This window comes from Mus pahari, chromosome 14 (genome assembly GCF_900095145.1).
Source record: "Mus pahari chromosome 14, PAHARI_EIJ_v1.1, whole genome shotgun sequence".
In the NCBI taxonomy this organism is placed as follows: domain Eukaryota; kingdom Metazoa; phylum Chordata; class Mammalia; order Rodentia; family Muridae; genus Mus; species Mus pahari.
Genome location: NC_034603.1, coordinates 28441085 through 28457874, shown reverse-complemented (window position 1 = coordinate 28457874; position 16790 = coordinate 28441085). Strand labels below are relative to the sequence as shown.

The following is a 16790-nucleotide window of genomic DNA, read 5'->3' as shown; positions in this document are numbered from 1 at the left end:
GGCCTGGAGGGGGCGTGGCGAGCACGTTTATGATGCTGATTGACAGGGGCGGGAGCGGTGCGCAGGGGGCGCGCGCGGCTGCGACGGCGCGCCGTAGGTGTCACGAGGAAGATGGCGGCGTGCTGAGGAGGCTGAGGGCTTTGAACCCTTGGTGAGAGGTTTCCGTACAGAACCGGCGAGGGGTTTGGGGATCTCTTCGCTCTTTTCCTGCACTCTGTTTCCACGTATGTGTCCACCCAAGTCCTTGGGCAGGATGTGGCGGATCTACCCCCGGCTGAGGGGCCGGTGGCGCGGTCTCTTGGACCGGCCTCTCAGTGACCCCACCGTCTCAGTGTGGCCGGGGCCAGCTCCGCGGCCTCCGGCCCGGGCCTACGTCCCGCCAACAGGTGAGGCCCGGACATACTGTGACTTTTTGGTCGGGAGCCAAGTCGGGCTCACCTGGCGAAAGGTGTCTGACGTGCAGTGCGGGGTGACCGAGGCAGGGTTCAGGCCCATGCGAATATTTAGAGCAATAGAGTTCTGTTTCAATTTGAAAAATGACATCCAAACCAGCGCGGGGGTGACTTTAGGGCACACAGCGTGCCCAGGGTAGGAGATATTTGGCTCTTGAGGCTTTTCTCAATTTCCTTTCATTTTTATTTTTCTTCTTTTTTCGAGATAGGATTTTTCTGTGTAGCCCTGGCTGTCCTGGAACTCACTCTATAGACCAGGCTGGCCTCGAACTCAGAAATCCCCCTGTCTCTAGTTCCTGAGTGCTGCCACCACCACCACCCAGCTTCAGGGGTTTTGTTTTGTTTTGTTTTTTGTTTTTCCTTTTAAAGGGAAGCAGGTGTCTTCGTTGAATTCAGAAAGGAAAAATCTGGGCTTTCAGTCAGGACATCCAAGGTCACAGAGCAGACTGGTTGAGGCTATGGAAGGCAAAGACTGGCCTGACTGCGTTGTGTCCTCAGGACCCAGCACAAGACTTGGCATAGAGCAGGCAGGCCTTAAGTCTTCCACCCCCCACACAGCACACTTCCTTAAGGGTTTGCAGGCCCTCTGTGCCACAGCCTCTGCATTCTCTGCAGCCTTCTCTAAGTGGGAGTTTATGCCAGGCTCCTTTGACCTACTGAGGACTGTAATAAGACTGAAAGAAGGTTATTTCATTGCTTCTGGAGAGAGATTGTTAGGAGTGAGGTTCACTTCAGTGAAGGAAAAGTAGTGAGGACCTCTCTAAATTTAGTTAGTTGTTTTGTGTTGAGGACATGTGGTCTCACCTGAATGATTCGCAATGTCAGATGCAGGATTCATTATGCTTACTTACGAAACAATAGTTTGCAATACATTGTGATGTGGGAACTACGAAGGACTTAAAGAGATCACAAGGATGAGCGTGTACAGGGTGATTGAAAGGGCATTTAAACTGGGGCTTGATAGATGAGTAAGAGTTTGGTGGGAGAAAAGGGGGTGTAACATGACCAGAGGTGATGCCTGGGTGTTAGAGGTCTTGCCGTAACACTGCCCTCATTAAGCAACAATTCCACAGGCAGTTTGGCAATTGGCATAAGAGTTCAAATCTGGGGTCTGTTGTTGACAAAATCTCTGAGGTCCTGTGGTCTTGGGCATGTATGATGTTGCTTTCTTTGGTGATCTGAAGCATGAGATTGCCTTTAAGAATTCTTTTTTTTTTTTTTTTTTTTAAAGATTTATTTATTTATTATATGTAAGTACACTGTAGCTATCTTCAGACACTCCAGAGGGGGGAGTCAGATCTNGTTATGGATGGTTGTGAGCCACCATGTGGTTGCTGGGATTTGAACTCAGGACCTTCGGAAGAGCAGTCGGGTGCTCTTACCCACTGAGCCATCCTACCAGCCCGCCTTTAAGAATTCTTTAGGCTGTAAATTCCATAATTTTTTGTTTTATTTAGTCTGTGTGTGCACTTAGCATGCACATGGAGGTCAGAGGACAACTAGCAGGACTTGGTTGCGGCTTTCAGGGATTGAACTGAGGATGTTGGGTTTAGTGGTCAGTGTCTGTACATGGTGAGCCGTTTCAATGATCTATAGCCCATAATTTTATATAAATTGGGAAGGAGAGTGGATGCACCAGGGAGCTGACTTTTACTTATCAGGACACAAACAAAGGCCTAAAAGTGGGGCAGGAAAAGCCAGTAAAGACGAAGGAAGATGCTAAGTGTGGTGTCACATGTATCAGCTACTTGGGAGCCTGAGATAGGATCACTTGAGGTCATGGTGTATGGGGAGGAGAACGGACTTGACTTCCAGATATCTCTCTATGCCTCATTCACTCATTCACTCATTCATTCATACATTCCTATTTTCTTCCACATTTGACTACCTACTGTGTGCTAGATAATGCTAAGAGCCAACTGGTAAGTCTGTAATGCAGAAGAAAAGATGGCAGATCAAGCACCTACATGATGGAAAGCAAAAAGCATCACGCGCTTAAACTGACCCTTTGCCTATTAGTGAACTCCTGAATGTGCTCCTTTGTTTATGCTGTGCCTCCCTAGGGTATGCTTTGCTCTTTGTGTCCTCCCCAGGTGGGAGAGATTTTTGTGTCTCTCTGAAGTATGTAAATTATTAAGTCCTTCGTTAAGAATCCAGTTGTCAAGGTTGGGACCAGCCACACCATAGAAGATTGTCAGGAGAGGAGAGGCTTCTGAAGGAAATAAAAGCTTCAAGTCCTGTCCTGTTCCTACCACTTACAGATTGCCTGCTGGCCAAGGTTCTGCCACTTCAGAGATGTTACCTGCTTTGCCATTCTCATAGGAGTGTCCTCTGCTCCAGATGAAAAGCAATTTGGAAAATAGTGCACTTATATGTTTGGCTGCAAGAATTTATTACATATATTTATTTGTGTATGCATGTATTGGGGCATCCATGTGCCACTGTGTACATGTGGAGATGAGAGGACAACCCTGAGAGTTGGTGTTCTCTTTCTACCTTTACATGGGCTTGGGAGATTAAACTTGGAGTCAGACTTGCAGGTAAACACCTTTACCCACTGAGCCATCTCTCTGACCCTGGCAGAATTTTAAACACCTTTATTAAGATATAGTTTACTTAAGGGGCTGGAGAGATGGCCCAGAGATTAAGAACACTTGTTGCTCTTACAGAGAATGGGTTCAGTTCCCAGTGACTCACAGCCATTTGTAACTCCAGTTCCATGGGATCAGATACCCTCTTCTGACCTCGACCTCTGTGGGTACATAGCACATGTACATACAGTTGGGCAAAGCACTCACAGGTGAGATAAAATTTAAAAATCTAATACATATAATTCACTTAACATACAGTACATTCCCTAGTGTATATTCACTAATTTGAATGACCATCACAGTCAGTTTAAGAACATTTTTGTCATGGTAAAAAGTAGTCAGTAGGGGATAGAGTGCTGGCTCCATGTTAAGAGCACTGGTTGCTCTTCCCAAGGACCTGGGTTTGGTTCCCAGCACCTACATGCAGCTCACAACCATTCATAACTTCAGTCCCAGGGGATCAAATGCCTTCTAGCCTTGGGCACAAGGTGTGCACATTGTGGATAGACATACATGCAGGCAAAATACCTAAATACATTTAAAAAAAAAAAAAAAAGGCAGTGAGTACCCTTTAGTACCATCCACCTGCCTGGCCATCTCCCCAGCCGTGGGCACCCACTACTTTCTTAGAGATTTCTGTTTTGGACATAGCATTGTGTGGAGCTTAGGACTAGCCTCTTCCACTTAGTCATTGAGTATGATGTTCTCAAGGTCTGTCTGTGTTGTATCATACATATATCCATAGTCCAGTCTTCTTATTGCTGAATAGCTTGGTGTACAAATACACATTTTACTTGTCCATTTATGGACATGTGAGTTGTTTCTGCTCTTTGGTTATTATGAATGGTGCTGATACAGGTATTTGTGTACAAGTTTTTGCATGGGTTTGGTTTTATCTTTCCTGGATATATTTTCTAAGCTTAAAATTGCTGGATCAAATGGAAATAAACTCATTAAGGAATAGTAAGATTTGGGGTTTTTTGTTTTGTTTGGTTTTGGTTTTGTTTTTTTGTTTTTTTGTTTTTTTTGGTGTGGAGGGGTGTCAAGATAAGAGTTTTTCTGTATAGCCATAGCTGTCCTGGAACTAGCTTTGTAGGCCAGGCTGGCCTCACACTACAGAGAGCCATCTGCCTCTGCTCTCAATTGATGAGATTAAATACTTGTGTCCCCACCTCCTAGCCCATACAGTTTTTTGTTTTTTAAGGTGGATTGTTTTAAATTTCTAATACTAGTACATGAAGTCTCAAATTTCTTTATATCCTCACTAAAACTTGTTATTGTCTGAATTTTTTATTATAGTCACCTCAAAGGGTGTGATGTAGTATCTCTGTGGATTATTAATTACATTAATTATTGAGATGGTCTTTCTGTGTATCTCTGGATGGCTTTGATCTCTATGTAGACCAAGTAGGCCTCAAACTGCCCACCTCTGCGTCCTCAGAGCTGTGGCTAAGGGCACGCACCACCATGCCTGGCCTGAGTTGGAGGCTTGCTTTATATGTTTGTATTAGAAGAATTTTGATGTCTGAAAACCACCACTTAGCCATGGTATTATAAAAGGTTAACTGTTTTGAATTTAGCTTTAAAGTCCAAGACCCACCAGATGGCGCTGTTTTAAAAGATAACGGTATCGTGATTGTATGGTTGGCACAGATTCTTGGTGTAGTCTGGGAATTGTAGTCCTGTGCCTTTAGGTTCTTAAAAGTGGGGGGCAGGGGAACAGCTCCTAAACTGTGAGTGGTAGAATAACCATACATTAGACAAGAGGGATTTAAGAAGAATGTGACACTGAAAACCACTTGTTTCTGTCTATGGACTTAAGCAACGTCTCAGGAAAGAAAGGCTAGAGGTTATTAATTTCTCATTCAGCAGTCTTCTATGACCAGCTTTTCAGAGTTGTTCTCTGCTGGCTTTTTCTCTTGTTTTCTTATGACTGCCCCTTTGTTTTTCATTGTTTATACATGTGTGTGGATATATGTACCACACGTCCATGTGGAGGACAGAGGCCATCTTTATGGAGTCAGTTCTCTCCTTGCAAACTCGTGTGGGATCTAGAGATTGAATTTCAGTCATTGGGTTTGCATGACAAGCACATTTACCTGCTGAGCCATCTTGCTGACCCTCTCCATGTGTTTTGAGACAAGGCTGCTGAATTGGCCAAGCTAGATGGCCAGCAAGCTGTAGGGATCCCCCTGTTTGTTCCCACTTCTCCAGCACGGGTATTGCAAGCATGCATGACTATTCTCTGACTTTTTATATGGGTACAGGGCATTCAACTAGATCAGCATACTTGTGCAGCAAGTACTTCATCAACTGAGCTTCATGTAAGTCATTCTACTCCTGAAAATTATTTTCTACATATCCCTTCCCAAGCAAATCAGTTACTGAGATTTAGTGACTGTTGCTTCTGTGGCTCACATATGAACTCTTTTTAGATTCGTTCAAACAATTTTATTTATTTATTTATTTATTTATTTTAAAAGATTTATTTATTTTATGTATATGAGTACACTATAGCTGTCTTCAGACACACCAAAAGAGGGCATCAGATCCCATTACAGATGGCTGTGAGCCACCATGTGGTTGCTGGGAATTGAACTCAGAACCTCTGGAAGAGCAGTCAGTGCTCAGCAGTTAGTGCTAAGCCATCTCTCCAGCCCCCACATATAAACTCTTGACTGCTTATTCAGAGGTCCTCTTGCAACTCAAAAGATGAGATAAGGATTCCTCCATCTGTATTCCCACCATCCACATGTTCTTACTGTTATTGAAGTCACTTGTTCATTTTGCTCTCACTAGACAGAATCTCTGGAGAGCACATCTCATCCGCAAGGCTGGTCCTTGAATGTAAGGACCGGTAAGAAGACTGGTGTTTGCCCTGTGTCAAAACTTCAGAATGAAAAGCCCTATCTAAAGCTTTTGAATATGAAGCCATGTCTCTTGGGTTCTTTTACCTTTCTACTGTCTTATTTTCTGCATTCTTTATTTCCTCTCTAATCATCATACTATCCATACGTTTAAATTCTTACTCAGATATAAAGATAGCCCTGGCTAGCAGAGCATGCCAGAAGATGAGGGTTATAGGAAACTTAGCTGCCTGGCAGCTTTGGTAGAGTCGGTCCTTCACAGTCAGTTTCTGTCCTATCTCTATCCCCAGTCTCTTTTACCCATTTCTCAAGCCTGTGTGAAGAATTGTTCTCACTGACTTCTGCCTGGCCAGACTTTTGCACGTTACCCAGTAGAGGCACCAGAAAGCACAGTGGTTGTAGTGTACAACTTCAATCACAGATAGGAAAGGAGGCTGTGGCTAGCCTACCTGGGTGGCAGATAAAGTAGGGAAATTTAACGGTGGCAGAAACTTACCTATTTTGTTGTAGAATGTGTGAAATAGTAGAATGGTGTTATAGTTTCAGATGCTATGATCAATTGTGTCATATTATCTCAGTGGCCAGAGCTGATAATTCTTAGAATTATTCTTTTACAATTTTATACATATATATTGTCTTAGTCAGTGTTCTATTGCTGTGAAGAGACATCATGAGCAAAGCAGCTCTTATAAAAGAAGGTATTTAATGGGAAACTTGCTTATAGTTTCAAAGGGTTAGACCATTATCGTCATGGTAAAAAACATGGTGGCAGGCATGGTGCTGGAGAAGTAGCTGAGGGCTACATCTTGATCCACAGGCAGCAGGCAGAGAGAGAGAGACAGAGCCTGGCATAAGCTTTTGAAACCTCAAAGCCATCTCCGGGTTACACCTCTTTCACCAAGACCTCACTCCTAATCGTTCCCAACAGTGCACCAGTAAGACCCACCAAGCATGCAAATATGTGAGCCTTCAGTGGCCAGTCTTTGAGAATATCCTTCTCCATTATCCTTCATTCCCTCCCTTTGTACCTCCTCTTTCCAACTAGTCCTCTTATTTCCATGCCTCTTTTGGAGGTCTGATAACTTTATTAAAAATTTAAAGTGCATGAAGACAAGGATTTTTATATCTTACTCATTATCAAACCCTCCCCAGTACCCTCTCCCTGCCTTGCACACATATGAAGTTTCTCTAAGTTCTTGTAATTCTAACAAAGATATATAAAACAGATCATCCCCCTTCTTGAAGGAAATATTTAGAGTTCCTGTTGAATATACAAGCAAGCTGGTTAATTAAATACATGCATTAGAGAAGATGGGAGATGTTTTTGTTAGCTTTATTTTCTGCCTGTACATCACACATTTACATTCATGTGTACATAAGCACACACATTGACTTCCTTCCTCAGAGGCATCTGCCTGAAAGGAGTCTCTGGCTCTATTCCTTTCACAAACCAACTTTACATTCACGTACATTATGCTGGCCTGGGGCAGCATGAGTGGGCAGACTGGCTGCTAGAGCAGGTGTTGGAAGTTCCCAGGTCACAATCTGAATGCTCCACTGGCTCTTGATCAGAGTTGTCTCCCTGCTTGGAGACTAGGTGAGGTATAACCATTGAGTCCTGTTCTCCCCTTGTCCCTGCAGAGGGGTTGTTCCCTTTTCCGAGCTTTACTCAGAAGCTGTTGAGTATACTGCAGACTAGGGCAGACCTTGAATGGCGATATGAAAATCAAGCCAACCAATCAGCATTAGCAATAATGATACAAGTTGATGTTGTCTCTGGCGCCCTCTTGATGCTACTTTAAATTCTCTGAAAAATCTGTCTTACAGAAAGGAAGAGGTTTTATCAGAATGTCAGCATCTCACAGGGTGAAGGTAAGTGTGAAAAATCTGATGGCCTCTTTGTGAATGGTTGGGGCATACTTTTGTCTCCAGCCAGATGATGGTGGCACTTATGTCAGTGTTGTCTTTGTGTGCACCAAGTTGGTTGCTAAAGTACAGGAATGGTCACTCGAATCCACATTCCCTGAGAACTTTCATTTGATCTTTTAAGGTGGCTTTGAGATAAACCTGGACCACAGAAAGCTGAAAACTCCCCAAGCCAAGCTTTTTACCGTTCCCAGCGAGGCCCTGGCCATCGCAGTGGCCACTGAATGGGACTCTCAGCAGGATACCATCAAGTTCTACACCATGCACCTGGTAACAAACTTGTAGCAAGCCGACTTTTATCATACAGACTTTGACCTGATGCTCCCCAAGCCTTCCTGGCAAAAACTCATAGTTCTTTCCATATTTTGACAAGGCTCTGGGGTAGATGAGGCTTCTGTCTGCCTATCTGCAACCACACTTAAACCATCTGTCACTGAACAGGTCAAAGTCTTTCCCTGCCTGGCCTGGCTACCTGTAGTCCGCTCTACTTGGAACACTAAGCTGAGTTGTGTGACTTTTCCCCCTGGTTTCTGGACAGAAGTCACCATTAATGACTCCCAGTGCTCCTCCTGCCCCCATTCTGTTTTATTCTTGTTGTTTGGTTGGTTTTGGTTTTTTGAGACACAGGCTCATGTCTCAGGCAGGCGTCCAACTTGATCTGTAGCTGTAAATGACCTTGAACTTCTGCCTTGACTGCCTGAGTGCTGAGATGATGGGTGTGTGTCCCCATGTCCTGTTTATGCAGTGCTGGGGGATGAGCCCAGGGTTTGTGCACACTAAGCAAACACTCCGCATCTCAGCCATGTCTCTCATCTTTATTTTATTATTATTATTATTATTATTATTATTATTATTATTATTGAAACAGTTTGTTTTGTTTTGTTTATATAGTTCTGGCTATCTTGGAATTTGCTCTGTAGACCAGTCTAACCTCGAACTCACAGAAATCTGCCTGCTCTGCCTCCCAAGTGCTGGGATTAAAGGTGTGTGCTGCCTCACCTGAACCCAGCCTTTATTTTTCATTACAGCAGTTAGTCATTTGTTTCATCACCACTTAGTCTGTAGTGGCCTGTTTTCTATTTACCTGTTTATTTCCTGTGTCTTTCATAGCTTGGTTAGTGACAGAGGAGCAATGGCCATGGGGTTTTACTCAGTGAGCTCAGTGAACATTGGTGGGGTACGGGACCCAGGCAGCCAGAAGGGTGAGGAAAGGAGGATGCTCCACGTCATTGAAGCCCCTGAAGCCCTGCCTCTGCAGCCCCCTCGGCCTTACAGAGAGCTCCCCCTTCAACCCCGTGACCCCTACCGTACTGCCCACCTTATGGTGCCATGGGTGGGCAGATGATACCATGCATGCAGCCCTCACGTGGTTCTAAGGAAGTACTGGGACTAGGTGTTCTCATTCCACTCACTGCAGACCCAGATGGGCCTCAACAGCATAGTCTACTTCTTGACTCTCTAGTGTAATCAGGGTGACAAGGCCACACACTGAGGCCTAGAGTAGTCTGAGAAGCCTCTTCTTGATGAGCAAACACTAGGAAAATATCTTGGTCCCAGTTCAGTCTGCCTGACTTGTTTTCTGAGGTGTCAGACAAGCTGGTAAAGCTTCTCTGTTATTTTGAGCTTCATGCCTTTATTGTATGTGCGCATGTGTTTTACCTCTGTGGGCCTCAATTTTCACATCTCTGAAAAGGATAGCATCTGCCCCAAAGCATTGTTATTGAGGTTAACCTGATAGTCATGTATGTGAAAATATATAAAGCCCTGAAACTTTGAGGAAGTTCACTACCCCAAGAAAGACCACTGTGAGAGGCCAATGAATCTGGGAGCACAATTGAGTTTGAAGACGGAGCCTGGTTTTCAGATCCTCCAGCAGATAGGCTGCTGTGGCAGCGGCTGTGACAATGGCTCTACTGCATGGCTCTGATGTGTTGTCAGCTGTATGTCAGATGCAGTTGTATGCATGTCTGAACCCCACAGAGGCTGACAGAGCTTCTTCTACCTTTTCATTAAGACCACATTGTGCAATACATCCTTGGACAACCCAACCCAGCGAAACAAAGACCAGCTGATCCGGGCAGCTGTGAAGTTTCTAGACACTGACACCATCTGGTAAGTGACATTAGATGAATAGTCTTCTTGGGTGGTGTGAACCTCTTAGTCTATTTTGTTTCATTTGTCCAAAGCATATCAGTGGAGGAAAGGGCAAGGCTTTTGTCATTATTTTGCAAGAGAGCAAGAAGGTAGCCCACTTGATATGACTGAACCCCAGGAGGAGAACTTCTCAGACTGTTCTAGCACAGGGTACCCCTTAGACTGAGCTGAGTTGCCATAGAGATGTATACCATTCCCACAGGCTCCAGAATCATAGGACCCGTTGGCCAACCCCCAGCAGCACATCTGGCCCTCAGTGTGTTCCTGAATTAGCATCCCTGTCATTACAGGTGGCAGTAGTCAGGGGCCAGTCTCTCCCAATTCTGAATTCTCCCCTGTGTCTGTATTTGCTTGTTGGAGAGTGATATTAAAGCAACATCAGAGAAACAGCTGAATGACTATGCAGTACTGGTCCTGCTGGCCCTATTACTCAGAGGCTTAGAGTCCCCCCAGGGATTGCTTGGGATGCTAGCATAGGTGCGCTGAAAAGAAGGGAGTAGGAAAGCCTACTCTGTTTTTGCTAGGGAACAGTGGCTTTTAGGGAACAGAGTGCATTCTGCTTCCCTTTGGTAAAGAAGGCTTCTCGTGGGCTGGTGAGATGGCTCAGTGGNTAAGAGCACCCGACTGCTCTTCCAAAGGTCCAGAGTTCAAATCCCAGCAACCACATGGTGGCTCATAACCATCCGTAACGAGATCTGACGCCCTCTTCTGGAGTGTCTGAAGACAGCTACAGTGTACTTACATATAATAAATAAATCTTTAAAAAAAAAAAAAAAATTTAAAAAAAAAAAAAAAAAAAAAAGAAGGCTTCTCGAAAACTATACAGGGTTCCAACAAGCAAACAAGGGCAGTTGGACCAAGTTCTACCTACCTCCACTCTTCAGGTCCAGGATTGGGTAGGGCAGAAAGGCTTCCTGCTCTGCTCTCAGCAGCTCAGCTTTTCTTCATACTCCTCTGCTTACAGAAAACTAGCTTTCTGTGGTGCCCTAGGGTTCCCATCCACGAGACTGTGTAGGTTAGCTCCTATCAACTGACCCTTCTGTGTCTTTATCAAAATGAATTATACCACCTGATTGTGTGGTGATCCCCTTGGGAAAAGGAGCCACTCCAGGAGGTGGCTAGGCTCTTGAGGTCAGCAGCCATTTGGTCCTTGGCCAGGAGCAGGGGTCTTGAGGGAGCTGTCACTGAACTTGTAGCACCGCACTGTGTCCAGTGGGTATGGATCCCATTTTTATTGCAGATCTGCTTTTGAGTAGCACTAACAAGGGCTCATTTGGACCTGACAAGTACTTGGGAACTGGAAGATAATGAATTGCAACTCAAGCTACAGTAAAAGTCCCTGGAGGACATGTGGAAACATGACCAGAACCCCAGAGGTTCTGCTTGTCATCAGTGTGGAATTTACCAAAGAAAGTGTCCTGCTGATGAGCTTCTGAAGTGAGGCTAGAGCTGACGCTATTGGCCCAAGTGGTCCCCTAGGCTGCACTCTGAGCACCATGGCTTTATGGGACACGAATTAGGATGCTGGGTTGTTGGTGTAAAGTTTGTGCTTTTGCACTTTGCGTTTTCCTTTTCTGTCCCTCAATGAAGGAATTGTACTTTTTTATTAATGAAGGTGGTTTTTACAATGAATTAGCTACAGGGTGGAAGAGCCAGAGACATTAGTGGAACTTCAAAAGAACGAATGGGATCCTATCATAGAGTGGGCTGAGAAAAGGTAAGATGTGCAGTCCCACAGGGAACATCGAATAGACCTGGTATTGGGTTGGGTGCTGGGGTCAGGGACACACAGTACACCTGCAATCTCAGGCTGCCTTCCTGAGCCAGAACCCTCCTGAGCTTGAGCTCCCTCAGGTATTGAGAAGTAGGGGTTACCTTGTTAAACATGTTCCTCAAAATCATTTTGGTTGGGCCGGAGAGATGGCTCAGTGATTAAGAGCACTGGCTGTTCTTCCAGAGGTCCTGAGTTTATTTCCCAGAAATCACATGGTGGCTCACAACCATCTGTAATGGGATCCGATGCCCTCTTCTGGTGTGTCTGAAGACAGTGACAGTGTACTCACATACATGAGATAAATAAACTAAAAAAAAAAAAAAATCATTTTGATCATTGTTCCCAAATAACTGCTACTGGGTTATACCATGACAAATGCAGGGGCAGCTCTAAGTCCCCAAGAAGCACCAAAGGCCCCAGGCCTCTCCCCCAGCAGGTCTCTGAGCCTTAGTTTGACTTGCAATGGACTAATCCAGCCTGCTAAGTAAAAGTGACTGTATAAGATACACGTGCACATAAACAGCAGTCAGGGTAGCTTCCTGCAGCATTGTGAATACTATCTGTGGATGTGTGGCTCCTAGAGATTGATGGTACTCAACACTTTCCTTAACACAAGACTCTAGTAAGTACAGAGTTGAACAGATATTGATAAGGTAGCAAAATAAATTCAGCGTCAGCTCTTTCCAAGTGAAATGGGGAAGGTGTGGTCCCCATGGCTCTGCCTTGTCTGCAGGGTTTTGGAATAAATACCTAGATGATTTTTCTTGCGTTGTAACAATTTTCACAGAGATTATCACTTGTTATACATTTCCTGAGTCCTCACAATGATCCGGACATCCTGAGGGGGCTATTTTTATTTATTTGTTTGTTTTGATTCTTTGAAATAAGGTCTCACGTAATCCAGGCACATTGGCCTTCTGCCCGTGATCACCCTGCCTCAGCCTTCTGAGCCCTGTGGTCATAGGCATGCACTTCCATGCACTGCCATCTGAGGAAAGCACATATGCCATATCTGTTGGCTTGGCTTGGTTAGGTTTTTTGCTTCTAGTTAAAAGTTAGACTGCTTTTGGGGAACAGTGTGCCAGAGACATGCTCATGTCTTCCCCTTATAGGTATGGTTTGGAGATTGGCTCCTCCACCAGCATAATGGGACCCAGCATCCCTACCCAGACCCGAGAGGTGCTTACCAGCCACTTGTCGTCTTACAACATGTGGGCTCTGCAAGGTACAGTTTGGGCTTCGTGGGCCTGGAGGGTTGGGTACATAGTGACACATCCCTCTTGAGTACTCTGAGCATGGAGGCTGGGTGGCTTTGATTTCCTACCCTTTTACTTAGTTCTCCAGGGTCACACAGCCTCCAGGAAGTCGCGTTAGTTTGGACCCATATAGCCATCTTTAAACCAATCATGGAGTGAGGCCTGGGGGATATGCAAATTAACCTCGTTCAGGTCATATACTTATCCAGGAGAAGGCAGAGGTGGGTTACCCCAAGAAAAGGAGTATTATTCTGCAGGAGAGTATCAGCTCAGGTGGGTCTTAGGAGTGTACCTCCTACCCCCTTTCCATGAGGGGTAGAAACTGACAGGCAGTAGGCTATCCATTCTGACTGGGCTTGTGTCCCCTACCCCTAGGGATTGAGTTTGTAGTGGCCCAGCTCAAATCCATGTTGCTGACTTTGGGCCTGATTGACTTGCGCCTGACTGTGGAACAAGCTGTGCTTCTGTCACGCCTGGAGGAAGAGTACCAGGTAAGTTCTGATCTCAGTTCCCACCTTAACCCTTTCTGATTCAGATTCATTGAATTTTATTACTTTGTACATGTAAAAAAAAAAAAAAAGATCAAACTAAGGAACAATAAAGGTTTAAGTGTTGCTCAGGCTAAGGGTGTGGCTCACTTACTAGTGTGCTAGCCTAGTATGCTCTGGGCCCTGGGTTCCATCATCAACACCACACACACACACACACACACACACACATCCATGCATGTGAAAGGTTTCAGAATTGTTCAGTACTCTCCTTGGCCCCCAGCTCCTCTTCAACAGCTTGATTGGGTAGGACTTGTATTTACCCACATTTTATAATGTTAGATTGCACTTCTGGAGAACGTTAGTTACACTGAGGTTTGCACCCATGTCCGTGTTACTAGGGCTAAGGCCACCACTGTGCACTTGGAGGCTCATGGGCAGATAAAGGTATTTGGGTCTCATCTGTCCTGTTTTGTCCTCCTGCTATTTCTCCTGGATGGCAGAGGAGTCGAGGAGTAGCTGCTACTTGCACACATTTGATTTAGTGGGCAGGAAAACTAAGGTTTTTCCATGCTGCTGTTCACAGTTTGATTTTTGGCTTGTCTTTGTTTTGCTTTGTTGAAAGAGTCCCATGTAGTCTAGACCAACCTTGAGCTCATTGTGTATCTGAGCCTAATCATGAACTTCTGATCTTCCTGCCTCAGCCTCTCGCATGCTGGGATTATGGATATATGTCACGATAGATGGCTTATTTACATTTTTATTTTATTTTGGCTTTTCTGAGACAAGCCTTGCTATGTAGACCTGACTGGTCTGAAACTCACTATGTACACTAGCCTAGCCTGGAACATCTGAAGATGCTCTTGCCTTTGCCTCCTGAGATCACAAATGTGTGCCACGGTGTCTGGCTTTTGTTTGTACTTTCATTTTTTCACTATTTTTATTCTCTCTCTCTCTCTCTCTCTCTCTCTCTCTCTCTCTCTCTCTCTCTCTCTCTCTGTGTGTGTGTGTGTGTGTGTGTGTGTGTGTGTGTGTGTGTGTGTGTGTTCACATTTATGTGGTGCATATGCAGGTAAAGATACATGTGTGTACAGTCTGGTAGAGGCTGACATGATGTATCTTCCTCAATTAATTCTCTACCTTAGCATTGAGACAGAGTCTCTTGCTTGAACCCAGAGTTCACTAATTTGGCTAGTTAAGTTGCTCTGGAGAATCCCTGATTATAGGTAGGTTACTATACCCACTTGACTTTTATGTGGTTGCTGGGATCTGAACTTGGATCTTCATTCTTGTGCAGCAAGTGCTAAACCATCTCCCCATCCCATTGTTTGCATCATTGACACTGAGAACTTAGTGTTTCTTGTGGTCCTGAGGGTTTTGCCATTACTCCAACTTCAGAAGGTTAATATTATTAGGAGTTGGTATCTTTGGGATTAAAAACCTTTTTGGAATATTGTTCTGCTTGGAAAAATGCCAGGGTCAACCTATTTCTATACAGCAGAGGAGAGCCATTCACTGATGTCAGGCTACTTCATGAGAAGGGCTGATGTCAGCTGTTAGGACTATAGGGTTGGTATGGAACCAGGAAATCTGGCCTCTGGTTTGGACTCTGCTTTTGGCTATGAAATTCAAGCCAGGTGACCCTCTGCACTTTGGATTTGATCCTGTACAAAATGAGGAATGACCTGAAATGAAAGTCATTTATCTCAGATAATATATTTCAGTTATGCAAACCGAGACCAAGCAACCAGAAATGCAGGTAGCTTGTATGGCCTGAAATATTTTTTATACCCTGGTGATCTGGCCAGGCCTGCTGGACTCCTTCAGAGAGAGGCTAGTAGGGTGGGTTTGGAATACTCATGTCTGCAAGGCATGGTGGGTTCGGAGCTCTTCCCTCTTGTTACAGTTCTGAGAGGATCTACAGCTGGCTTCCTGTGTGTTGCAGAGAATCACTGCTATTCTGCTGCTCCTTAGGGGTCAGAACAAAGTTGCCTATGGTCTGGCTTCATTTATTTACTGCATCCCCATAGTAGTGCTTACAGCCTTGAAGGACAATGAGATAGAAGAACTCATAGTTGATGATGATTTTCAGGCTGCTTCATGCTGGCAGCATGGTCTTAATGTAAGATAAAGGATCCCAATGGACAGTCCCTAAGTTGGGATATGTTCCTCCCAGACTATCTAAGCCCCAGCTTCCTGGAGTTATTGCCAGATGGCCCATGTAGGTCTTACGTGTTTGGTAGGATCATGGCTCACCACCTGGAGCCAGTGATGGGAATGGAATGTGATTCAGGTCACCAGGCAAGACCACTAACCCAGAAACTTGTCTTTACCTCTCCTTAGATCCAGAAGTGGGGCAACATTGAGTGGGCCCACGACTATGAGCTCCAGGAGCTGCGGGCTCGCACTGCTGCTGGCACCCTTTTTGTCCACCTCTGCTCAGAAAGCTCTACAGTCAAGCACAAGCTCCTTCAAGAGTGAGGCCTGGGGTGCACACACTGTCTGGAAGGAATTGCACAGACACAGGCTCCCTGATGTGGGCCTCCTTGGCTGTTGGACCTCTGGATCCAGTGATGCTCTGTTGGCCGGTACCACTGGGCTCCCTCAGCCCTATACCTGTGGGGCTACCCAGCCTGTACCTGGTCTTCCCTGACCTGTGTGGGTTGACCTTATAAATAAGCATCCTGAGAAGTCCTGGAGTCTGACTTGACGTCAGACAGCTTCTGATGCATGCGTCCTTGGCCTAACCAGTAGTGAGGGAGGGAGACAAGTGGTATAGGGACTTTCTCTTGACCCTGATTTTATTAAATATTTTTTCATTCTGGAAATATATCAAGCCTCATTTTTATTTGAGCCTTGGCATTTCTCCATTCTTCTTGTTTTATCTGAGCTCTGTCTGCTACCAATGGCTAGGAACCTCATGGGGAGGGCAGGAAATGAGCACATCGCCACATGCAAGCCTTTTCTGTCTTTGGCCTGAAGGCCCTCCCTCTCCCACCCACCCCCGAACCCCAACACCCCCCCCACCCCCCGTTTTTCATCAAATGATCTTTTGAAAGTGAATCTTTGGTCTAAGCAGTTACTTACTGTTCGTTCTTTCTCTTCTTTAAAACAATTTTTTGTTTTGTTTTGTTTTTGGTTTTTCGAGACAGGGTTTCTCTGTATAGCCCTGGCTGTCCTGGAACTTACTATGTAGACCAGGCTGGCCTCGAACTCAGAAATTCACCTGCCTCTGCCTCTCCAGTGCTGGGATTAAAGGACAATTTTTTTTTTTTTTTTTTT

General features: G+C 45.1%; 1 protein-coding gene across 2 annotated transcripts; it reads left to right on the top strand.

Moving 5' to 3' along the window:
* The first annotated feature begins 83 nt into the window (after positions 1-83).
* On the top strand, positions 84-16399 carry Atpaf2 (ATP synthase mitochondrial F1 complex assembly factor 2). 2 transcript variants are annotated; one of them, XM_021213171.2, is made up of 8 exons: positions 84-386; positions 7738-7782; positions 7961-8106; positions 9851-9948; positions 11627-11707; positions 12877-12989; positions 13396-13511; positions 15852-16399. In XM_021213171.2, the coding sequence occupies exons 1-8, from the start codon at positions 227-229 to the stop codon at positions 15987-15989; spliced, it is 897 nt and encodes a 298-aa protein (XP_021068830.1). In that variant the 5' UTR covers positions 84-226; the 3' UTR covers positions 15990-16399. The 2 variants fall into 2 exon arrangements, with proteins under 2 accessions (XP_021068830.1, XP_029402369.1); XM_029546509.1 differs by lacking the exon at positions 11627-11707.
* Positions 16400-16790: the final 391 nt, after the last annotated feature.